The following is a 25,384-nucleotide window of genomic DNA, read 5'->3' as shown; positions in this document are numbered from 1 at the left end:
TTTCTTTATGTAAATATTTTTTTCTGTATATATATAAAAAATTATTCTTCTCTTTCTAAAGCTACAGGTTTCTACAAATTTGGCATAAGTGAAATAGACCAGATATCCTCAAGCTCCAGTGTGTACTATTTGGTGTACAGAGGCATTTCAAGATAGTAAATGGTAGAGAAGAAAGAGAATCAGCCCATAGTAGTACTGAAAAAAAGTTAATAGACATCTAAAATTACATAAATTAATTAAAAGCTGTACTAAAACCTGAATTAAAGCCTGTATTGGCCTTATAGTAGTCCTCCAGTATAACAACACTTACCCTTAAGTTTCTGGCTACGGATAGTAAACATATAAGATGCAGAAATTCCTCCACCTTCCTATTAGCAGTGAAGATACTGGAATTCTAAAACATTTCCAAACTCTCATCAATGGACACAACATTTACACTTCTCCCCTCCCCCATCTAACTAGAATTATATACTAGCAAAATAACTGGAAAAAACCCTAACCCACTACTAGCCCATAGCCTGTAGAACAGGCTTTCCTAAAATCACATTTGAGACAAATTAATGATTAAATACTTTACAATATGCTTACACACAGAGCTTCAGAGAAAAAAAGAATGCAGTAAGAATTCAGATGTTAAGTGTCTGTAACCCAGTTCACATAAACATGACACAGTGGAAAATGTACAGATAGATTTAAGTGGTAATAAATAACAGAGGGATTTGCAAATAAAGGGTTTAATAAGTAATTTTTCAAGAAGGATGAAACAGAGGAGAACCCTACACAGCAGAGAAAACCTATTCTCATTTGCTGTGTCTTATGGAATTAATGATGTGGATGAAGATTTTGCTGTTTTCAGTGAGGTAAAAAAAGAGCCTACATAGGTGTGGAAGACTTCCATCTGCAACGCTTCTGAAATTCATTACACACAGTTCCAGGCCGTCAGTACTGGCATGGAAGATGCCAAGAAGCTTGTCCCTTTCAAAAATGACAAATAGAAGATAAATTTTTTTCCACTTCTATCAGAAAAGTTCTTGTGTACAGATACCCCTAAAATCTGATATTCTGACTTTTCATTAAAAATGTAGAGAGTTCTGTATTTTGTGCATTTAGTAATACCTCTTACAAGAAATAAATATTCATTATCTTCTGTCTGTGGGACACAAGCCAGAGCTTGGAATTGTTATACTTACAGAACCTAGCTTTTAGGCAACTGACATACCTATGGATTTTATCTTTTTTTAAAACCTAGACTGACCTTAGAAACAGCTACATCCTGTTCAGAGTTTCAAGGGTTAAAAAACAACCCTGAGCTTGGACAAAGGGCAGAGGTCATATAAACAGAATCAGAACAGCTCATCATCTTCATTTGAAACCACCTTACTCGACACCACAGAAAGTCAGGTGGTAACGTACATCCCATCCAGGTGTCTGAAATTGGCTCATTGTAAAATGGCTACTAAACAACAAAATCTAAGTTATATCAACCATGGTTTGAAAATTGCAGTTTACCACCTTTAAAAACTTATTAGCTGCCAGTTAGACTATGAGGTTCAAATAACATACCCGTCTTCTATCTAGGCAGGGTGTGTGCTGTAAGGCCCTTCTGTATAAAGCTCAACTTTGACCTTCTGTAAACTCATCTGTGAAACATGGTTAACAATATTTGCTGAAATGAGAACATGAAGCAACAGCAAGTTGAATACTGCACAGAATTATTACCAGAAATTACAAAACCAGAACTTCCGTCATTTGGTACTTAAACTTTTTGCTTATGCAGTGTCCTTTTGTTTGAGCTCTGAAAGGGAGGCTGAAGGGACTGCCTGGTAGAAAACAGCATTATGAAGCTATTTTGCTTCTAATCAGCCTTCAAACCATTTTCACTCTACTAGACTGGGCACAATGCAGCTACAACATCCACAAGTCAGTCTGTTAACCAAACACCTCTGTGCTTAATCCCTTATTTGGGAAATGCTAGATATATGTCAGGATTGCTGCAGGCAGAAGTGGGAGCATAGGGAGGGAAGAACACTATGTGGATTTCAGATAAAGGACTGACAAAACATTTGTAGCCAACCTACAACAGCAGTCTCTATTTCTTTGGATTTCATTTGCTTTATGGGGTCACTAATATTTGGTTTTTTAACAGGTAAAGAAAAACTAATGGCAAAGTTATTTATTTTCCCTTTCTTATTCTCAGAATAACGAGATGACTTTCACCAAAGCTTTAAAAAAGTTGAGGCAGAAAATGTAATCTTCTTAGCTATAGCTAGACTGACTCGGAAATTAAAAGCTTACTTTTTTCCCCAGCAAGAAGTCACGTAAACCAGCCAAGAGCATGCCATAGAGGAAAGAAAGGATGAAGAACCTGAAAATTGTAGTATCCCTAATCAGGTCAGAAGAAAATGTATTCCCCCTCTCAGAATCCTAAGATTGCTGGAGTTAGGCATCTAAGAGGACATTCCTCCTCCTCCTCAAAAAAAAAGGAAATAGCTCCAAAACCATTAATTATATATACATGTACCCCCAAGCCATTATTCTACTGATAAGTGGAGTAACTTTAACAAGTGTGATTCATTTCTGCACACAAAAAAGCCATATTTGCAAGTTCCTGTGATGAATCAGCTATAGCAATTTTGAACTAATGCTCAGACCTTTTAACGAATGCCCTAACATCAAGCAAAACATAAACAAGCACATGCGCATGCAAACAACGGCTCCTCTGCCACAGCCTAACTTCATATAGATTCGTATAGTACAGCATGTACCACGTAGATCTCCCTTAACCTCTTGCCTTTTACTGCTCTGCTTCTGCTGTGTTCTAGGGGCTGACAGGTATTGGGTCTTAAGAGGGGTTAAAGGGCAGATGAAGAGCAGAGGGAAAGCTGCCCCACTTCCTTTCTTCCTGTCACCAATACAGATGATCCCTTGCCTAAACTGCAAATCCTGCTTCAGGATCTGAGTTAAAGTTACAACTCCAAACAGCTTAAAGTTTTGGGGAGAAAAGCTGTGTTGCTGATGCCGACCAAGAGAATTTAAGGTTAGGTGCTAACAAACGCGACACTTGCAGTGGATGATAGACCATGATGTTACTGAGAGTCAGACAGGTGACTGATTTCCTAAGAATCTGGACGCAAGACCCTGAACTGTTTGCAAGCAGATGTTTTCAACCATACAGTTTACTAGAGGATCAAGGTCTAGAACAGCAGCATCCCACAAATACAGAGAAAGGAGAAAAAGGGAAGAAGAAAGTTACGGCTGTGGAAGTCCAGAAGAAACATTTATTAAAACATACTTATCACTTTAGTTCCTTCTCTACTGTATTATAAAAACTGGATGCAGCAGCCAGAGAAGACAGTGAGGTCTGTTACATGAGTTCTGTAATTAACATGCTGACAAATGCTGCTGCATTTCTTTGTAAAACATCGCTTTTGTTCTTGGAAAATTCTTGTATAAGCCATAATATATATTATTATTCATTTTTGATGTTATCAAAACTATTATGAATTAGCATAAAGTTGTCTTTCATAATTCCAGTTGACTTTTCAAATTGTCACAGCAAAAAGAAACGCTTTAGAATATAATGAGTAAAAGTCTTCTTACATAAATATCAAAAGTAACCGAGGTCCCTTTAATAGCAGAATGGCTGCATAGCAGCAGAGCAAGGAAAATAAAGACACGGCACTTTTTATTTCATAAGGCTTTCAAGCATTCACTACTGAAATCAGATGTCTGTGATAATCTAAAGTAAGCTTTAAATGTTTGACAAGTCTGCTGACTGTTATCTTAGACTAAAAATGATGCTCTGTACTATTTAGCTTGGAACTGGTTTGCACCTGGGATGTAATCTTGTAAATGTTAATACAAAATTAATGAGACAATTTATTCCCAAATAATAACATACTGATTAGATGAGAGCATGCAAAACATTTCAGACAAGCATATTGTAAGCTAAAAAAAGTAGAAATTGACCTTAGAATTTACAAAAATAGCCTGTGGATGATAAACAGATTTTATGATATGAACTTACTGGCCTCTTGAAATTTACTTAGTCTTTTCATTTCTCTTCTCTGGTTTAAGAGGTGCATTTGTCAAATTTGTGTTTTATTAAGCACAGTAATTGGAGCCAAACGCTCATCAGTAGTGGGACGGGCTTCCTGAGAAGCCTGGCGCAGCTGACCATTTCCTCTTTGCAGGAGGAGCACGCACACGCACTCAGCACAGTTCGGGGCTTTCCCCGGCTCTGATCGGACTGAGCCGACCCAAGGAACGCTAGCCGGCGGTGGCGGCCGCGCCGATGGCCTCGGCCTCCGGCTGCCGCCGCGCCCCGGCAAAGGCGGGCAGCGACACCAGACCCGGAGAGCCAAGGAGGCGGCGGCACTCCGCGGCGGGGTCAGGCCTGCCGCACCCGACCCGCGCTCTGCGGGGGTGCCCCGTTCCCATCCCACCCACGCATATCCACGCGCAACTCCCACCCCAGCCCCCCCAGTACAAGGGCCGATAACCCACCCCACCAGGTTAATCCCCCCCAGCCCCTCCCACCGCTCTCTTCAGGCCTACAAAACACCCTCTCCTTCCCCTACCCCCAGGCGCTCCCATCACACCTACCCCCCCCCCCCCCCCCCCCCCCCCGCCACCATTACCGTGAAGGGGATGTCCTCAACGCTGCCCACCGAGTAGCAATTGTCTCCGGGGTTGACGGCACCGGTGAGCACCTGGTGGAGATGCATGGCGGAGACAGCCACCTCCCTCCCGCCCCGCTCTGCCGGGGACGGCAGCGCCGCGTCCGCCGCCTCCGCCGGCAACGAGCGGCGGACGAGACCCGGATGGGACCGGGCCCCGCTCGCTGCCGCCGCGAGCGCGCGCCGAGGAGAGACGGGGCGGGAAGCCGGCGCACGCGCAGGGCGGCGCCTGAATCAGGTGAGGGGCGCGCAGGCACTGCCTCTGCGCGAGCAGCGGTTGTTGTGCGCGCGCCCGCCCGCGAGGCAGCTAACGGGGCGGGGGGGCAAGCCCAGTCAATCAGTGCGAGGCCCGCCGCGAGGGGGTCGGTCGAGGCAGCAGGTCCCCGCGCCGGGCGGCCCGAGGCGGGCAGTGTAGCGGGGGAAGAGGAGAGCGCTAAGTTTAAAAGAGAACAGGGAGGGACGGCTGAGGAGCCGAGGACGCGGTGCGCTCGGCTGGCGCCTCGAGGTGAGACGGCGGTAGCGCTCCTCACGGGGGCGGGAGAGAGGGTAGTTGGGGGCTTTTCTCGGCTGCTGCGGCTGGGGAGGCGTGTCACCCGAATGAGGAGCGGTAAGTGTGCTCAGGAGGAAGTGTCTCCCCTCAGAGGAGGAGCTGGGCAGTGCGTCGCTGCCTGGAAGTCCGCCCATGCGGCGGCGAGCCACGCCGGCACCGCGGGCTGCCAGGGGGTCTCCTCGGCGCCCGGGAGCTCTGAGCGCCGCCCCTGCGGGTAGTGTGCTGCCGGCCTCGCATTGCGACCTGTTACTGATTTATATATACAGTGTTTCTGAGAATGGTTTGGCTTTTTTTTTTTTTTTTGTTAAGGATCCTTACGTTTGGCCATATCTCAAAGAGCTTATGAAGCCCGTGGGAATCCATGAGCGTCCCTCCAGCTGCCAGTGATGCTGCGTACCGCGGGTACACGGAGCCTACCAGCAGCTGCTGACCAGTGTGCTGGCTGTGCATTGCATATTTGATTCTTGAGGGGTTATACTTAGTTATTGATTCAAGAGCGGGGCCGACATTACGAGTCAGAACTGCTTTGTGTCAGTGAGAAAGAGATGATGTTTCAGGGTCGTTGTAAATACACATTTACAGGGGGTTTCTGAGAAAATTACCAATACTTCATACTAAAAAAAACATATGAGGTGGGAGACCACCTTTTTTAAGTTGTTTGGTTGCATTTTATGCACGTTACATGACCTCACAGAAAATACAGTGAGGCTTTTGTGGTTTTTTTTTTTAATAGCTGCCAAACACTGTTGAAAACAAAAGCCTTTAAATGTGCCAATCATTTTCTGTCTCAGATGTGTGAAGGAGGCTGGATCCTGAAAATTGGTTGCAAGGGATTCTATATTCTGAAGGGAAAAAAACCTCCCTCTGTATACACTGTGTCATGATATAAGGAAAATTCTCCATTTTGTTATACTAGATCAATACGGTAGTCTCACAGTTGTTCTACTGGTGATAATGAGTTTTGCAGCTTCATTCAATCTCCTTTAAAGTTTGTGGCAGTTTAGCTTGAGTCAGGACTGCAGGATTTATCTTGCCCTATACTGCTTCTTGAAAGTATATATCTCTTACTGAATAAATGAGTTTACTCAGAATGTAGCAGTAAATGAAGATGTAATCAAGTTACCTTTGAATGGAAAAAATATTATCATAAAACTTAAGATATTATCTACTCTCATGCTTGTTAAAGGCAATCTCTTTTTAAAGGGAACCGTATCTCTAGCTGGAGTGAAAGAGGGGAGAAAACATTATAATCTTATATTGACCTGATTACATATGAAACCACTATGTAATATTCACATGCTTCCACTGTTATTTAATATTCCATAACTTTTTTGATTAAAGGCTCTTCCACATAAAATACGTGCTAACTTACAACTGATTTTTATTTTGGATAAGATTTTTTAAATGCACGCAACAACTTAGAGGCAAAAGTAGTGTGTCTTTTTTTGTTTGGTAGTTTTTTTAAATTAGTGGAACAAAGTCCAACTAATGTCTGAAAGACAGCTGGCCCTTGAATTGGCACAAAAAGTCATAATACTAAGTAGAATGATAGGAGAATAGTATGATTTAATGGAAAACATTTTCCTTAAGTGTAGTAAAGCTATCTGGTTTTGATGGCAAGAAGTCTTAAGTGAGAGTACCTGCAGGATCAGTTCAATGCTCCTGGGTAGCAGGCATTATGAGGGAGAGTTTTGGTTTTCAGCCGAGTCTTCTGTTGCCTAATCAGAGTAAGACTGCCAGTAACTCTTGGGTATGCCATCCATCTTATTGCTTGGGATAATAAGAAACTTTTCACAGTGTTTAACTTGTGCAGTACTCTAATTACACTGAGACTTTGTGGGACAGAGACAGTGTGTTATCCTGAAGCAGGTAAAGTTTCTCTTTAAAGTAAAAATAATGCTAAATTATGACCTTAATAGTAAAAGCCTCTATTTGTGGCTGTGGAAACCTATAGACATGGTCAGCTCTGTGCATAGTGTTTTGAGCAAGAAGTATTCTGCAAGTATCTGCAGATAAGGCCTTCACATTCTTCCTGAAAACAAGTGGTTTCACCTAGGTTTTGCTGACAGTTTGTTTTATTTACCTTAATTGATTCTTCCATATTAGTGACTAAATACCTCACATGAAAGTAATTCAGTGCATGCAACAGTGATTTCTATGCCCAAGAGCATGAAGTTCTCTCTCATATATAAAAAAATCTAAAAATATTAAAAAAATATCTAAGGGGCCTTCATTCTCTTAATTTTTCCTTTCATTCCTGACTATTTGTTGCTTTGTTCAAATAATTTCTTTTTAATGCTAAGAAAAAGTACCTGCAGTACCTCTGCTGGAGTCAATTTGCCTAGTCATCCCCTGCTTTGGCTTGAAGTCAGCTGGAGTTGTGGAAGGTCTATTGCCTTAGGAGAGTGGCTGCTGTATAGAACCAAAAGGTCTATTTAATTTATGCTAATAAGCTGCAGCTGGAGCTGCCTTAGGTGGAGTTTTAAGAATGTGTTAAGAATGCTGTGGGTACTTTGCTCTTGGCTGAGTCTAGCAGGATGGATTAGATGATCCCTTAAGACCTTGTCTGTATCATGTATGCAGATGACTATATTGGTTTGCCTTCTGCTTCTCCAACAGGGAAAGGAAAAAAATGGATAAATCTAGAGGTATTGAGAGGTTGAGACATTCATCATCTTTGCTGCTGCTTCCAGAAAGAAAGGGAGGCAAAGGAAAGAGGTACAAATTTAGAAAACAGACACTGAACTGCACAGGTGCTATGGAGAGATAACTTGGTTCCATTTGCTCTAGGAAGAAGTATTTCCACTTGGTGGAAGAAGGAGGTATTAGATAAAATAATCAGAAGAAAAAAACATGTTTTGCTATAGAAACCATGATTACATATTTTAAAAATCCAACTTTTTTTTCCCTAGTTTTGCTTAGTGGCAAAAGATAGAATTGTTGCCTTTTGGGGAAAAAGGTGGAGTGTTTTATGGGAAGGAAGAAAATGCAAAAGAAATGTACATAGGAAGAAATCCTAAAGCACATACAGAAGGAGTGTGCTGCACACAGCCTAGGGAAAGAAAGCAGGACTCTTAAGAGGCATCATACAAGATAATTACTTATTCTGGACTGCCTTTTATTTCAAAGGTGAAATGCTGCACTCCAGCCTTGGTATCTTGAAACCTGAAGAACGCACCCTGTTTTGACCACTCTGTCAGTTTTCTGTGTTCCTGAAAGCCTTCACTTTTCCAGAAGAAACAGAGCTGCTGAGCATGATTTTTTATGACTCTGAATATTTTCCTCGTGATTCATGATGCTTGTCTCAAATCTTCACTGTGTTCTTGAATAAATTGTATATTTTTCCCTGAAGAAAAGCTACTTGCCTGTTTTTCTCTAGAACTCATTCAGCTGTTAACTTAGCTTGGAGAAAATCATGTGCTTCAATCCATAAGATGCAACACCTGTTCTTTGCTATCAATTTCTGAACTGTAATGTGGGGTTTTTTTGTTATTTGCTGATAGAAAAACATTGTCCCCATAACAATCTTAATTTTGTAAACTGTTCATTGTGTATTTCTGTAGAAGACCTTGAAGGCCTTCACCTGTGAAAGATGGTTACTTTGTACGCCTGAAAAGACCTTGCTACAACAAGGTCCACCTTGTGTGGATGTCTTTAACAGATCGTGGTCAGGGAAACTGGCAGTCTTGCTTCCTCTGGGGTATCCAAATGCTAAAAGCTTGGCAGTGCATCGGTGCCTAAACACTTCCCCCGTCCTATAGAGTAATCACCCATGCTTCCAATTTTATAGTATAAAAAAATAAAACCCTATAGCATTAAAAATTGCAACAAAAATGAAACTCTTGAAGCATTCTTTTAGACCACAATCAGGTATTTGTGGAGCAAAGAACTAATTATTTAAAATTCTAATCCATTAAATGGTGGGGTAGGGAAAAGGTCAGATAGTTTAAACACCACAGAGGAGTTGAGGCACTTATTTGAGGGTGCTGATTTTTCCATGGCTAAGGAGAAGGCTACATCAAGGAGTGCTGTTTCTTTATTCCCTTCAGAACCCTCAGGGCTTTTGTTTTTTTTTGTTTAATCATGATGGCAGTTCCAGACTGGCAGAGGTTTTCTGGGAAGTGGGATAGGATTTTCCAAATAAATGGCTGGGTTGTGTTGTGATTGTTCAGTTATAAGTCCCTAGATGCTAAGAAAGCAGAGGCAGAATAAACATAAATTACTCCTAGTAGTGATATGTGGTATGATATTGGACTTTAATGATGTAGGATTAAGTATTAACTAGTTCCATTGGCTGAATTTATTCTGTGTGCTGTCTGCTAAATGCTTATGCTATAGAGAAATTTAGCAAAACTTTTAGTGAACAAACATGTTTAGAATAATTAGTGTCTGGATCCTAATCCATGGTAGGGACTTTTAATACAAATATTTTTCTTCAGGTTGAAACAATAATACTTTGTACTCTTGCAGTCTGATCACCTGTGTGGTGCTTCTTATGCTTTCTCAAGCATCTGGAAAATAGAACCCCTCCCATGAAGTCACAAATGATCATGTGCAAAGTACATGTTCTTTAACTTTCACTCTAAATGATGATTTAGTAGATTGACAAATTATTTTATTGTTAATTGCACACAGATAACTTTCCTGACATATGAACAAGCAGCCTGTATCATACTGAATGGTCTGATGGCACTAGGTGTGTATAAAAAGTGTTCTGGGAATTTCTCCTGGTCATCTTTTATTGAGGAAAAAACCCCAAACAAACCTCAGATGCATACTGAGTTGTGCTGCAGCAAAGATCTCAGTTCTGTATATCTCAAAGGCAGACATTTCTGTCCTTAAGGAGGTAATGAAAGGCATTGCATGGAGTTATTTATAGCACAGGCTCATGTCCAGGAACTGGAGGATGCCAGAGGAAGATTCCTGTTATGAACTTCTGATGAGAGTGTTTTCAGGCACAGACCAGATCTTCAATGCAAACTGTTTTATAAACACCACAGGAACAATTCTGCAGTGAAGGCTGAGGAAGACTTGAATTAAAAACCCTTCTGGGGATCTTAAGCCAAAATATTTTGGACAGATATTTGAAAAGCTTGTCAACAGTTTAGGTTTGTGTTGCTTTCTCAGTAGCTCTTGTGCTGTGTATTTCTTCAACTATAAGGTGCCTTTTTCACTAATACATCCTAACTTAATTAATAGCTATCTTATATTCTAATAAGAAAAATAATCCATAAAGGAATAATTTTTCTCTTGTGTTACTTTCATTTTGCTTTCCACGTGGTACCCTTCTTGAATTTGACTGGCACTTATGTAGACCATTTTTAAAACAACACGTAGATCTGCATGTCACGGTCTGTGTCATTTTGCCCAACTTATTTTCAGGTACCTGAATGTATCCTAAACCAACATATTCTTAAGACTGGCTTTTGGAGAGACCTTAACTACCTTAAGGCTATTGTAATATTATCTAAGCTTCAGAAGACTGTAGTATGGGCTTTTAAGTTGTAAGTAAAAACAACCAAGCTCTTAACATTATAGCTGTCACTTTTGCTTCCTTTGAACTGCAGATACAAATAAAATAAGCAATCATGTATGGATTTAACTGTTGAAAGTCACTATGGACCTCTTATTTTCTTCTGTTTGCAATATTAAAAACCAATAAACACTGTCTTTCAATCTAAAGGTATATTTGCATTGGTAAGGAAGTAGAGTGGAAACAGTATCCACATTTTTTATTTTTTGTTCTTTTTGTGCTCCGCAGAGCATCTGAAGAGCATGTGTGAGCAACAGCTCAATGTAAAGTACTTATCTAGGTCTTTCAGATTGCCCTCTGGAACATCTTACTAGTTTCTTTACAGGGAACAAATTATGACGAGAGGGGTGTAAAATAAGACTTACCTCTTATGCAACGTGTCACAGTTCAGCATAATTTATGTACTATGTGCCAGTTCCTGGGGCTTAATTTGGTTTGGTAATTTTTTGAGGGTCTAATCATTAACTCTTAAGTACTCATCTGTAGCATAAACTTTGTGACCTTGTTGACACTTGAGCTGAACCATTGGTAATTAACCCAATGGCATTTTCTTGTGTTGAGGACAACAGTGCAACATATTTACATGGGCTGTGGCTTAGGCAGTACAAATGTGCTTACTGTGGGCAATTTGGGGACCACAAGTATTTAATTTGCTTTATGCATTTCCAGTGAGCTTGTCAGGACAGATATGAATCATCTGAAATGAAGTAAAGTGGTTATCAATATTCCTTCTTACTAGTGTAACTCTGAGGCATCTCTCACCAGCTCTGCTTAGTGATGAAATTTATTTTTAAAACTTAGGGGAGGTTCTCATCTCTAACTGACTTTTAAAAAGCTCGGGATATAAAACAGAGCACATATTTAGTAACCACTGGGACTGCACAAGAGTCTGATATTCTTCCCCCCATATCAATTAGAGTAAAAAGTTGAAAATACAAAATCTCCTGTGAAATGGAAGAAATTTTTTAAAAAATCCTTTTAAGGATTTTTTTTTTATTTTCCAAATACCTCCAATTTGGCTGCCTTGCTGTCCTAAGAAGCAAAGAACCAATATGCTTCTCCAGCTGAAAACTAAATCCATTGGAATCAGTTACACTGAATATTATTCAGCTTGTTTTTATCCACTTTAAAACAGATTTAGTGAAGTAAACTCTAGGAGGTAGTAAGCAACAGTACCACCAATGACCAGTCTTTCAGTAAGTTAGGTTTGAGTTACTGACATTTTCTTAATGAAAGAAATGTCAAATTATAATTTTATAGGGTTTTTTTAAAGATAAAACCCCAAACATTTTAGAGGCATGGAATCCTGTGTTCAGTGTCAATTGTGAATTGCCTAATTAGGAAAGGGACTGATATTTGCTTGATGTTTGACACAATGACTCTGATGAATGGGACTTCTAGATGCTACTTCTGCGTAAATACTAGTAGCTGAAGTGGCCAGTGGGCAGTTTACTCAGAGCACTTGGAGACTTACTCAGAAAAATAGGCTGGGATTTTACTTTTCTTTGCTCTTTTGACAGTGAACATGTAAGATATTTAATATATGTCCTGGGGAGCTTATAATTGAAGTTGGTATTTTTATTTACATTGTTTCTGTGGTTTGTTTTTTTCCAAGGTACTAAAAAGCCCTGCAACTGAGGCCTCCAGATATTATTTCTCACTGAGCCCATGTAGTCACAGGGTATTTTATCTAGAACTGCTGCTATCCTAATTTCTTTTTCAGGAAGGCAGAGGTTTGTCATCTTTGCCTGGGGGAGTTAGCTGTAACTGCCATGGAGTCCACTGAATTTCAGCTGAGGTTTCTTGGTTTAACACCTGCTTATAATTTGTGTCCACAGAAGAGCCTTTGAAAATTTCTTGCAGTAATACATAAAGAACATTAATATTTAAGGTACATGCACTATATATTTGTAAATTCTGGAAGTGGCATCTAAGGCACATATTTCAAGACTAAACTACTATGTATGTATTCAGTTGCTAAAAGAAATCATTCATCATGTAAGGTTTCTCAGAGGTAGCAGTAGGTTCAAGGATGACACGAGATCTGCAAAGCTTTATGGACTTCATAGTTTTGAACTGGTGACTGACTTATTCTTTTGTGGGATTTGTATTACTCATAATAATAAAAAGCAAGTGACTGTTGACAATAAACTAAATATATTTCCCAGAAGATTATACAAAGGTACCAGAAGGTATAAAGAACAACTCACTTCGTTGCACCTTCTCTCCAAAGAACGTGAGAGGTCTGTACAGGTTGCTAACTGTGGATATTCTCAATGCAGGAACAATTATGGATTGTTGATTCCTATGTCAACATATTGGTAAGGAACATGTGGATTTTAGTCTAGTCTTCAAACTTATCTGCAGAATGATGCAGTATGTGTTCAGGTAAAATTTGCTTGACTCCATAATATATAGTATTGAGAACTGCTAGGATTATTTTGGGATGTGAACTGTGTGTTCTGATCTTGCAGACAATTCTGAGATTGTAATAAAGATGTATGCTTATGAAGAACATCCTTTTGGTTCCTACAACTCTAAACAGGATATGAGAAATGAACTGAATGCTAGCCGTGATTAATTATGCAGTGAATTCATTGAAAGTGCATTCTGGCTATCTGGTCATACACCTTAAATCAAGATAAAAGGTGAAATTTAGGCCTAAATAAACAAATAGTTTTTTGCCAGTGAATTGGTCAGCGGAAAGAGTGTTTCAGGTTTTCCTTAGTTTCCTTAATGTTTTTCGGCGGTTTTGTTGTGCTTGCTTAGCTCCTGTGCTTTGTGTCCCTCCCCCACCCCCCAATTTCCCCTTTCCTGTAAATTTTTTCTGCCTATCTTGCCAAACTCTTGAATTCCCCAACTCAGTTTAATCTAATGCTGAAGTCCCTTGCATATATTATGGAAATTATGGAAATTCTTGACAGGGTAGAGAAGTAGAGAAGAGAGACTTTAATTAGGCCCCCAGTGATGGAAAAGCTGCAGTGAGAGGCCAACAGTTCTGTCTTGTTTGGCACAGGAGGAAAATAGATGGTGGTGCCCTTGGTTAGAGGAAGAAAGTGATGGTGTTAAAAAGAAGGTTGATGCCACAAGGGACATGGCAGGGCAGTTCGAAAGGGACTAAGGAGGTGGTAGTCCATGGGCAGGCTTCATTTGATCCACTGCTCATGTAAAAACTCATCTCACAGAAAAGGGGTTGTAGCCAAGTGCTGCTTGGCTGGTGCTATGAGCCAAATGCATGTGGCAGCTGTTTTCTTGACCTGTCTTGGCTTTGGTTTTCTCTGGCTAAATTCGAATGAGTGAATGGGGGTTACCTGCTTTTGCCTGAAAAACAGGGGGAAATGTTAATTTTGTAGTTGTTGAAGGAGTAATGAAAATAGCTGTTCATTGTGTACAATATAAGGAGAAGCTAGTATTGAGCAGTCATTACCATTTAATTGAGTGGTATGTGCCGAACACCTCTGACAGGTCAGCAATGTGTGTGTGTGTTCTGAGGCCGTGCACAGGAGTAAATAAGTTAAATGATGGTGATATTTGCCAGCAGCGTGATATGGAAATGTTGCCCACTGCATCACACAGATCTGCTACCATCTGTTCACAAAGGTTTGCTGCATTGAGAGGAGCAGAAAATTGCATAATTTTCCTTATGTTAAAGCTTGTGGGAAAACTTGCTTTTGTTTTTTTCTCTGGATATTTCTTTTCTCGGAATTCAGGTCAAGTTTCTTTATTCTTAATATGTTGAAATTTCCATGTATGTTCTAAAGTAAAGGAGTCTTAGTTATGTAATGATATTTTCTTCTGTATCTGATCAGCATTGATTTCTGTTTTGCTTTGCAAATATTAAACCCAGTAATTAAGGTATCAGGACAAGCAGTCTGTTATTTGGCTCATATGGTATTTTTTTATATCTTATTGATAATGTACCTAAAAGGGATCCTTTCACAATGACCTTGTACTTATAAGGCAGTCTATATATTTGATGTTCTGAGTTAAGCAGATCAAATAGAATAATCAGAATTGCTGCCACATTTGTTATTGATGGAAGTTCACCATTATTCTTGGCCAAATAACCTGTTAAAAACAGTTTTTACTTCTGACTGTGCAGCCTCACAAGGCTGTGAGGTGGTCTGTTTGTATAGGGTCTCAAACTACCAGTCTTTAGTATCAGATACTACATTGTAAAGGTAAGGTCAGCTGGTCTTAAATACAAGTTTTTATTAAGAGGAGTGGCTGCATAGTAGCAAGTATGAGTAGGACCGTTCGGCATCTTTGACTATTTTCCCATCTGCAAATAGCTGTTTGGACACCAGCTGTGCTGTATTACTGAACTGTACTAAAGGACCCGATGTACAGCACATGGGTTCTGTAATCAGTATATTCTGATGTTCAAATGGTCTCCACTTTTCTCTATCCGAACACCTCTTTGTGCCTCATTAACCTTTTCCTGAGTCATCAGCTTTTGCTTAGCTAAAGAATCTGTCAGTGTTTTGCTGGTGATGAGAACAGTAGTTGCTACCTCTTATTTGGTTAAGATAAGATCAGATCTGGATCTGATCCCTGGAGCAGGAGACATCCAGGCTGAACTCCTGTGTTTTCCAACTGCTCTTGACCAGTAGCACCACAGTACACCTCAGCTGTTGCTGTGAGCAATGGGTTAGGTCAACCTTGAATTTGTCCTGCTTTGTATCAAAGAGCCAAAGTAACGCCGGCAGGCTCAAAAGCAGCCAAGTGCTTTCCATTTGGTTCTTGAACTGGGGTCAGTGCCAGCATGAAGATTAATTCCCAGTATGTCTTGGCCTTAAATAAATAAACAACACTGAAAAGGAGAGATGCCTAGGAGAGGTGGTTCAGCATTGCAAATGACTGGATTATTTGGTCCTGCCATGAACAAGAAATGCAGTAGATACAAATCAGCTACCTTGTGATCTAGTTATGTAGTAAATTATTATGGTTTATACAGCTTAATTTGATGCTTGGGTGCTTAGACCTCTAGCACCGGTGTTAAGTGTCCATCTGTGCAGTTGTCCTAATGAAGTAAAGAACTCAGATTCATTTATAGGGCTGGCTGTTGACCAGAATCCCTGTTCTGTAGGAAACACCGAAACATTTTATTGAAAAAATGTAAACCAGAAAGCTATAAAGCAGGAATCCAAAAACTCAAATAAAAAAATTGTTACTTATTGGAGTAGTAATTCTTTTAAGTATTTGGGAGTATCAGACACTGAGTTGCCTGAAGAGTGATCTCCCTACCACCGCCACCTAAGGTGGGAAACCTGGGAGCTGATGCTGCAAAAGCACCAGGAATCCTTTCCAGTTCCAACTGCAGAGGCTGAAATTGACTCTAAGGGTTTTTTTTAATTTTGCTATATAGAGCCCAAAGGCCTAAGGGAATTATCCTGTTATCTGCACAAATATGCAGATAAGACATATAGGCAATATACATAAATTGCCAATACAATATGGGTCCTTTTCTAAACTTTGGTCTCTTGACTGCTCCAACTTCCAGAGAACAGAGTGGTTGAATGTTTCTGGCTTTTTCTCTTGTTTCCAGCTGAGTGAAACTGAACAGATGGGAGTAGGAGGGAAAAAAAAATGACAAGCCAGCACAGACAGTGTGATTAATTTGTTGTGTTTTGGGTGGTTTTTGTTTGGTTTTGGTTTTGGGTTTTTTTTTTTAATGTGGGAGGACAGCACACTTACTGAAGAAAAGGCATCAAAAATATACAAGTATGTTCTGTTATTTGTCCATGTGTCAAAAATGTCTCAATTGCTACCTGGTCATAGTGGGAAGGGAAATAGTCTGTGCTGCTATATTTAGAAAAGGTTGCATCCATAATTAATACGATGACCAGTGTTCCAGAACTCTACCAGATGGTGTTAGGTGTGAGAAAGTTTGGTGATTCACTTGGTAAATATTTGTCATGGCAACTGAGGAGCTTCAGACTTGCCAGTCCAGTCAATGGTGGAAGCCACCATTGATCTCACCAGATGTGACGCTGGACATAAAGGAAACTTCTCATGACACTACTTTTCAGCCTGGTTACTTTGCCCAATGAGATGCAATTGTAAATTGTTTTTGCTTGTAGTTCCATCTCAGGGTTCAGCAGACCTTAAATTTGCTATTTAAAAAACCTGAAATATCAACTCAGAAAAATGAAAACTATTTGCTAGATTTTCCTTTACCTTATGTTTACCCTAACTGATCAAAGGAGAAATGAGTTTTCACTTTCACTGAATTCTTTCTTCCGCGCTTTGGAACAAGCAGTAGGAAGATTAGCCCAGGAATGGGATACCTAGTAGAAGAACCAAAAAGGAAGGGTGAGGGGAGGCTGGAACAATGCTGGATTCTTTTCTTCAAATAACTCTCTGGGGACAAGATATGCAGTGTGGTATTCTGATGATCTATGCTAGCTGAACAAATAGCTTTATATAGCTTTCTTCTCAGTTATACGCTGTACTCAAACATAAACTATTCAGTTTCTACTTTAGCGTCCCAAAGTTAAAATCAGTCCCTCCTTGCTAGTAATTAGTAAGTAGCAGTACTGCAAAATACATCAGAATAATTTCCCAAGGAATACTCTGGTAGCTGACTTGGAAAAATGACTGAGCATCCTCAGAGGCAACATCACATTAACATGTTATGTTCCAGGAAGGACATATACTGGCAGAATGGATGTCTAGAGAGGCACAACAGAAGCCTTTCAGACTTTTTATAAGCTTTTATAAATTAAAGACAATATCTCTAGGGGCATAGATGGTTGCAAACCAACTCCCCCCCCACCTGTAAAACTGAGAAAGTATGAAAACTGTGGAATATCCAAAGATACTGCAACGTACGTATTCAGAATCACCTATTTAGAAATGGGGCTTCCTATGCCAAGAAGTGATTATGGAAGAATTCTGCCTTCCTCAGTCTCAAGAGAGAGCAAGTGACAAGATATTCATCTTCCTCTGTTAGTGCAAGCCAGGCTTTTAGCTCTGTTTTTTTTCCAGAAGTGTGTGGGTTTTGCTGTTGTGGAATTGACAGACAACAAAGAACCTTCAGTTATGAAGTAATTTTTCTGATCCCAGAATATCTTTCCTGATACTGTAATCAAGAAAAGTGTAGTTAGAAAGAGCCTGTGCCACAGAGATATTTTGGACCTTAGTTAAAGTAAGTCAGCACTGCTTTGCTGTCTTTAACAGACCCTTATCTGCTTACATAATTTCAGGATCATTATCAATCTCATTAAAATGCATCCAACCCCCCCCCCCCCAAGCTCTTCTAATAAATGCATAAAATACATAATATCGAATGAAAAATAAAAGTATGGAGAAAAATTGCAAGATCATTTGCTAGCTTTTCCACGCTTTATTTTGACCAGACTGCTTCTGTTCATGTCAGCCTCTGTTCATGTCACTGGTTTCTCAGAGCGATACATGCTGAATGTTAAGGTTGCACAGCACAGGGGAAAGGGAAGCAGTGACATACATATATTGTGTATGTGTACATTACATACGTATTGTCTCCATATGACCCTGTAGAGTTGCATATTAGATCATATGTGATGTTAAAATTAAATCACAGAATAGTAGAGGCAAGGGAAACATTCTATCCTCCATCAATCACCATACCGTTTTCACAAAGGTAAGCCCCATTAAGTAGGAAATGATGAGTTTGGAATGATGTATGAAAGAAATGGAACCACTGGTAAAAACTTTATACTGAGGTGTAGTGTTATTAACATAACATTTTTGTATTCCTTACGCTTAATGTATTCTAGCAAGATTGTGAAGAAGTAGTAGAAAATTTTTTCTTTTTGAATAATAATTTTCAATGAGCAAGGGAATGGGTAATGCTCTGCTGCTTACCAACTAAAATATCAGAGAGGATAAAAATCAGAATTAGTAATGAGTAAAGAAAGTGCTTAAAGTGCAAGAATAAACCTGATCTTAGTAGTTTTAGATTTAAAGTATTGTTTTCACAGCTCGTCCTTTGAATATTGAATATTGTTCTACTCTGACAGAAACTATATCTTATTTTATAGTGAAAACACTTTAAAAGGGTAGATTTTGTCTTGAATGATTTATTGTCTGTCTTTTGTTGATAAGTGATTAGAAAGCTGACAACCTCACACTTGACAAACACCTTCCTTAAACCTGATGAAAGAAAATCCTTTTAATTCATTTGCTTTATTCAGGCTGAAATAGAGCATTGCTTGTGGAAAGTTAATTTACTGGCAGCAAAAAAAGAACTAGTTGATAGAATCTCACCTCTAAACCTCACCTACAGATCAACCACACAGACATACAAAGCACACTGAAAAGTTCTTGTCAGTGCTGGATTGTAGTATCAGTTGATAAAAATTATAACAAAAGATCTGTTGATTTTTACCATAGGAGTGCATTGGCTTTTTTTTATTCTATTTAACACCAACTGATTAGGTTGGTCTGTTCTCAGAACGACTGCATAGAGACAGTTACTTTCATGTATTGTTGTTCTATGGCAGGATTTTGTTGCTTGCTAAATTGAATCCTATTCAGTTAGAGTTGAGGCAGAAAGAGTATTGATTCTTGGAAAAACACACAGAGCTCCTGAGATTCTGTACTCCCATTTATTCATCTGTTTAAATTTCATGCTGGTCCTAAATATGTGGGTATTTTGTGAAGGCTTGGGGATTGCCAACGCATACTGAAATATTTCCACCTGGAAATACATGTAAAATGCAATAACTTGTTGCCTTTTTTTATAGAACATTAGTGACACCCAGTGGTTATATTTGGTTATGGACAAATACACATTAGAAAATTCATTTGTTTTTCCTTGTAAAAATGAGCTCAGAGAACCCATGGAAGAACTGTTTGAGGTCCGCATGCCTCTGTTAGGTATATATTCTGCCCGTACCTTAGGCTTACAAATTTGCATAAGCTTAAGTAAAGTGAATGAAAAAAAAAAAGAGCACTTCAAACTCTTTTGAAATGGTTCTCACTTTATCACAGACTTAATGACAATAGGGAAAGTGCTCTTCTTGTGCTGTAAGGAATACACTCCTTTTCCTCCTTTCTTTCTCTCCCCTCTTTACTTCACATTTTCAAATAGTATGCTGTGTTAACAAATAATTTATTCTTCTCTTCTGCTATGGCTTAGGTAATTCTGTACAGAAAGCTGCATTTAGTAGTTTACGCTAATGTCATTCCCCTTTTGTGCCTTGCTTGTTTTGCTAGGACTTGATTTGTTGTTTTGCAAACATATTTAATAATTAATTAATGTTTGCAAGGTGTTTTGAAATTGAGTCATAAACTATTTAGCTTTTTACTATGTCAACTGTTGCCTTATTCACAAGAAGAACCTGCTGGTAAAGTCAGTGAGAGTTTTGTTCTATTAAGTTTATTAGGGTTCATTTTTTTGATTCAACCTGTAGCAAGAGGTCTGAGTATTTGTGTAAAAACTTAGACTGGGAAATAAAACTCCTAAATACGGGTGGTTCCAAGGGTAGCAATTCTAGTAGAGGATATGAAAGATTCAGATAGCAAGGCTTCATACCCTGGTGACACAAAGGTGATATGCCCTTACTAGTACCCTTCTGGGCTTTAGAAAGCTCGAGGAAGAAAGGAAAGATGAGTTGAGAGGGAGGTGGGGTCAGAGGGGGAAAGGTAATCTAATGCACATAGAAACTTAGTTTGTGAACCTATCTCTGTACAGGTAGGGGACGATATAAATGTTAAGCTTCATGACGAAGATTTGGGTTCAATTCCTTACTTGTACATGTACTTGGGCAAGTTGTATAGTTCTAAATATGTCTGGTCTTCATCTGCAAAAACTGTTCCCCTGTTTTTGAGGCTAAATATCCTAAAGCCTAGTGACAGTATTTTTTATGTGCAGTATGCGGGTGCTTGAATTAGTGGACCTAAACTACCTTCTCTCTCACCAAGAAAGGAAAATGAATCTTTCACTGATAGGAAAGAAAAAAAAATGGCTTTGTGGAGCAGAAAGCCTGTTGGCATTGATTTTAATCAGGATAAAATCCTACTGCTATTAGGGAAGACTATAAGACTTCCTTCAAAGGCAGACACCATTTACCGAGCATAGAAAACCTAGCAGTTTCTTTTATCTCCATTTTAGAAGGAGAGCTTAGCTAGTATGACTTATGACTTTTTTTCAGTGTCCTTGCCTTTGAATTTGTTCCAAACTTTTATCACATTTGTTCCTTAAAATGAAACATCTGCATGTTTCTTGCCTGGAAGCGTGCTAGTCCCATTTCAGAAGATGCTAAGGGTAATCTGAGGGAGCATGGTTGTGCTTTTTCAGCATCCGTCTCACAAAGAGATGCTGCTTTTGTAAAGGGGCTGTTTTTGAGTGTTGGAATGAGCAGCAAAATGAACTGACCATAAACCTGAAAATAGACACTCAGCCCTCAAAGTTTGTCTCTTGAGCACGTAGTCTTTATAGCCCTTACTGCCCATTTCTGTGTAATATTGATCAATTTAGAACAGGTAATATTTCCATTCAGAATGGCTGGTACTCTGCTTTATGATTGCAGAGGAGAATCAGTGAAATCGAAATGAGACCAGTGTAGGATTGTTTTTCTTATATCTATCTTACTTCATCAAGACTTGAGCTGAAATATTCAAATATCATGTTTTTTTCAGATGCATGCCTTTAACTACAGAATATATTTATCATATCTCCCAGAGAAATGAATAATGCCATGAGGAGCTGTTTAATCATGAGCATGGAGATTGCTCTGCAGATTGCTGTGCTCTGACAGTGCCCATCAAGATGGAATAAGAAAAGTAATGCCGGGAAACAAGGTGTCAGATTCATAGTTACTTACAAAGCAGTAAACATAGCCTGTACTTTTGAAACAACACAAAGAGAAATATATACAGAGGGAAGCAACAGCATCTGTTCTTATTAACTAAACTTAGCAATGCAAAATTAAAAATATTTGTCATGTCTGGTATGTCTCATCATGTTATCGATACTGGGAGACAGCCTTATTAAGGAGACTGGAATTAAGAATATTCTGAAGGAGTCCGAGTTATTCAACCCTCTTTTACATTTAAAGTACTGAGCATATATTCAGTTAGACTATGAAGCTTGATAGGCAGTCACAGACAGTCAGATCCAAACCTCTGAAAACTCATTATCTTAAGCCTATTCTGTGTTTTAGCGGTTCTTCAGGGTATAGTTGCTCAATGTATTTTGTTTTGCTGCCAGATAAAGTCAAGCTGGTGTCAGCTGAACTTGTGAAGGTGCAGCATATGTGTGGTGTATATGTGTTCCAGTGTGACATTAACATAGTTGTGATGAGGCATATTTCTTTCACATAGGCATGGCCTTAGGCTACTAGCCTTTAGCTTATAAATGTGAGGACTCCTATGCACAACAGGAATTTTAGTGGAAGAGATGGTGCTGTGTGGGAGCCTGCTTAAAGACAAGAGATAAGTGAATGGGAGAAGATCAAGTAACAATATGCTTGCACACCTCAGCAAGATGAAGGAGCGATGCTTCACAGTGACAGCTCTAGGACTTTTGTTGCTCAGTGTAACATTTCTCAGTGTTACAAAGACAGTCTGTGTTCTGGTTGTCTACAAATCCCATCTGGTTTAGTGACAGGTCTTTCAAGGAAGGACTTTCTAAATGAAATATCTGCCTGCTGTTGTTCACTTGACATCACCAGAAGAGTGTATGGATATGTGGAGGCCCACCAGATTTGTAGGCTTAAATGTTTTTTGCTTTATCCCGTGGTTGAGTACAGGTTTGTACCAAGAGATTATAGATGCAAGGCAGAGTTTGGGCTCGAGCACAGCTGTCAGTTCAGGTAGCATAGAGTTATCACCATTAATGAGATGACGTGGTTTGCTCTGGCCGATTGTGTGTACTCTTTGTATGTTTAAATCAGATTTTAATCTCTCTAAATAAGAGATTTTCTCTTCTCAAATCATGACTGGTAAGAAAATTTCATTAAACCGACAACGGGATTTCTTCTCCGTGTGCATTAAAAACCTACAGCTGAGGAGATGTATTTAAAATTCTTGGCTGGGTTCAGCTATTTGGAAGAACGGACTGTGGGTAGGAGAGACCTTAGGAGACAATCTGTGCCCACAGAAGCCAACAGCAAGAAGTACAAGAACAAGAGTGTGAAGAATAACAACTGCTAGGAGAAGTAGGCATCTTCAACAGCACCTCTGCAACAGCAACTTTCTCTTTGAAATAGAAATGTATCTGAGTGGCATGGTCTGAATAACTTTTTATAAGGAGATTGTGGGTTATTTCAATAATTTTTTAGACTTTACCAAAAGTTTGTCTTAACTAATGAACACTCAGAATGTAATTTTTAAGTCTTGTTATTTTTATTTGGTGTACAAATCAGACACAAGTGCCAGCTGTTAGAGATGATGAGGTTGGTACCAAGGATCCAGTTTTCAAGCAGTTGTATCTTTCTGTTGAGAAGTGTTTACAGGCAGATAAGGGAAATGGCTGAGGCAGTGTGGTGGTTTTTTTTTTTTTTTTCCAAACTGTTCATTTTTTGTTAGAACATCTGAAAAATTTCAGTCCCAGGGTATACATTTCAAAAAACAATGCGTATGAGAAATGTGATATGTAAATAGAACAGGTGAAGTTCTGGTGAGTTGGAGCCAATACAATACAGTCTTTTCAAGTTCACTTGAATTCTAAACGGCTGCTTGGTTTGGTCTTGAATAGGACATTTACATCTGCTATTTCTACCTTTGGACACAGGAGTTTCCGGTCCTTATTGTAAGAATAAACACATATGTGCATGGAATGTGGATTGATTACCTTTTATTTGAAACTCTTTCTTATTATCCTTCTGAATTCAGAAGAAGAAATCATACTCTCAAGGGACAAGTTAGATAACAATTACACCATAGTAAAAGGGGAAGAATGAAAAGCGCACAGTTCTTGATCAACCTGTTGGCTCACATGTATTCGTGCAAATATACATTCATTATTCACAGTTCATGGTTGCTCAGATTGCTAATACTCAACATGAACAATTCAGGAAAAGAAGACTGGGCTAAATTTGGTGAAGTATTTATTTATTACAAATAGTAGTAGCTCTAATTTCAGATGAATACAAACTGTTTCCAAACATAACAGTCACTGCCAGACACTGCTGAAGTATTTCTTTACATTTAATATATATTCCTCAAAATGAATCATCATGACAAATTGTGAAACTACATGTCTATATATATTTTTTAAAGAAATACTAGCATTTACAAAATGCAGCAGTAAATTCAAACTAAATATGCCTGTGATAAAATTAAAAATAAAAGTCAACCTCAGGATTTAGAGGCAAAGTAATCCTTAAAAAAACCAAACCAAACAAAAAATTCCAAAATTGTTCATACATACACAATCTCCTGCTAGAGTTAATAATTATGCAATGAGCTCTGCTGCTGGTTCAGAGTTCCTTCTGTGCATGACATGACACCCCCCGCTCCAAGGTTTAGACAGGTGCATAGTCAGAGATTTACCCAGCATGGGAGTAGGAGCGGAGTGCACAAATGCTGTTATGGAGAAAAATATTTCCAGATTTGAAAATGTAGCATAGGAAGCAAAATGATGGAACTTGCAATTAGGGTAACATTTATAAATATTCTGCTATTAAGTAACATAGATCCAGCACAAAGTTTGTCTTGTTTGTATTGCGTTTTAAAATATTTACTGAAACTGTTGAACAGTACTTATCAATAGGACAAAATCCATTAATGTGGCACATTCTAACACATTTTACAATGATATTAGGTAAAAGCTTAGCAAGCTTTTTATATTGGAGCTTGATCCAAACACTATTTAAATAAAAAAGATTGATAGGACTGTCTTTTATACTTTAATTTCTGGCATTACCCCAGAAATTATTAAAAGCTGTAAAAATATCATTTTATGAAAGCTGTTACTGAAATCCAGTATTTGAATTTTTACTTATTTGAATGGAAGGGCTGCCACTATAACATTCCCTTGAAAAGAACATACTTGTAATAGACTGCCTATATGGGTTTGCTAAATGGATTAAACTGCTAATACCTGATAGCTATTTTATGTCCTCCAAAAAACAATCCTTGGAAAAAGGAGCCCAGGTCAAAGGAGATCATCTCTTTTCATTTGGTGGTCTCCTGGCCTTGCTTCAAGGTAAAACTCTTCAAGAAGAGGTCATCTACAGAAAATGTTCAGGTTACCTGGGAGTAGATCTGTACTATTTATGCAATCTGATAAAGATTAGTTTAAGGAAAAGATAAATAAAAGTTATTTTATTTTTTTTTAATGACAAAACTTTGGAGTAATATATGGGAACAAGTAATCAGAAAAAGGAAATCTGAAGTAAGGAAGCATTGACTTGGTATTTTTTGGGTGGGTGGTTTTTTTTTTTTTCTAAAGTGCTGCACATCATTGGTGGGCTCAGTAGACATCCCATGAAGGAGGTCGATGAAAGTTTTTCTGTGTTCAGTTCTTGCTGTAGTAAGACGGCACAGCAACAAAAATGACATAGGATAGGACAAATATGAAAGCTGCTGGATTATTACTTCCAATCCAGCGTACCCCAAAAGATCTGGATGAAACAGCATCCCAGTAATTCTTGATGCTCATTTTCCATTCCCCTCCTCAGCAATGCTTAC

At 39.0% G+C, this 25,384-nt stretch overlaps 1 protein-coding gene and 1 long non-coding RNA gene across 3 annotated transcripts in view; one reads left to right on the top strand and one right to left on the bottom strand.

Annotated features, from left to right (window-relative positions):
• The window catches only part of DMXL2 (Dmx like 2), a 55,953-nt gene extending 51,078 nt beyond the window's left edge, over positions 1 to 4,875 (bottom strand). The window contains exon 1 of one of the 2 annotated variants that reach the window (XM_064456394.1): positions 4,641 to 4,875. In XM_064456394.1, the coding sequence (XP_064312464.1) occupies positions 4,641 to 4,727 (87 nt within the window). In that variant the 5' untranslated portion in view covers positions 4,728 to 4,875. The remainder of the gene's footprint in view (positions 1 to 4,640) is intronic. The other variant, XM_064456393.1, reaches the window with a different exon arrangement.
• Positions 4,876 to 5,002: 127 nt separating this feature from the next.
• On the top strand, positions 5,003 to 8,585 carry LOC135314286 (uncharacterized). The gene is made up of 3 exons (XR_010373748.1): positions 5,003 to 5,184; positions 7,849 to 7,947; positions 8,359 to 8,585. It is a non-coding gene; the product is annotated as an uncharacterized LOC135314286 (long non-coding RNA).
• Positions 8,586 to 25,384: the final 16,799 nt, after the last annotated feature.

Source organism: Phalacrocorax carbo, chromosome 7, assembly GCF_963921805.1.
Source record: "Phalacrocorax carbo chromosome 7, bPhaCar2.1, whole genome shotgun sequence".
NCBI lineage: Eukaryota > Metazoa > Chordata > Aves > Suliformes > Phalacrocoracidae > Phalacrocorax > Phalacrocorax carbo.
This window is presented reverse-complemented; position numbering and strand designations above follow the sequence as displayed.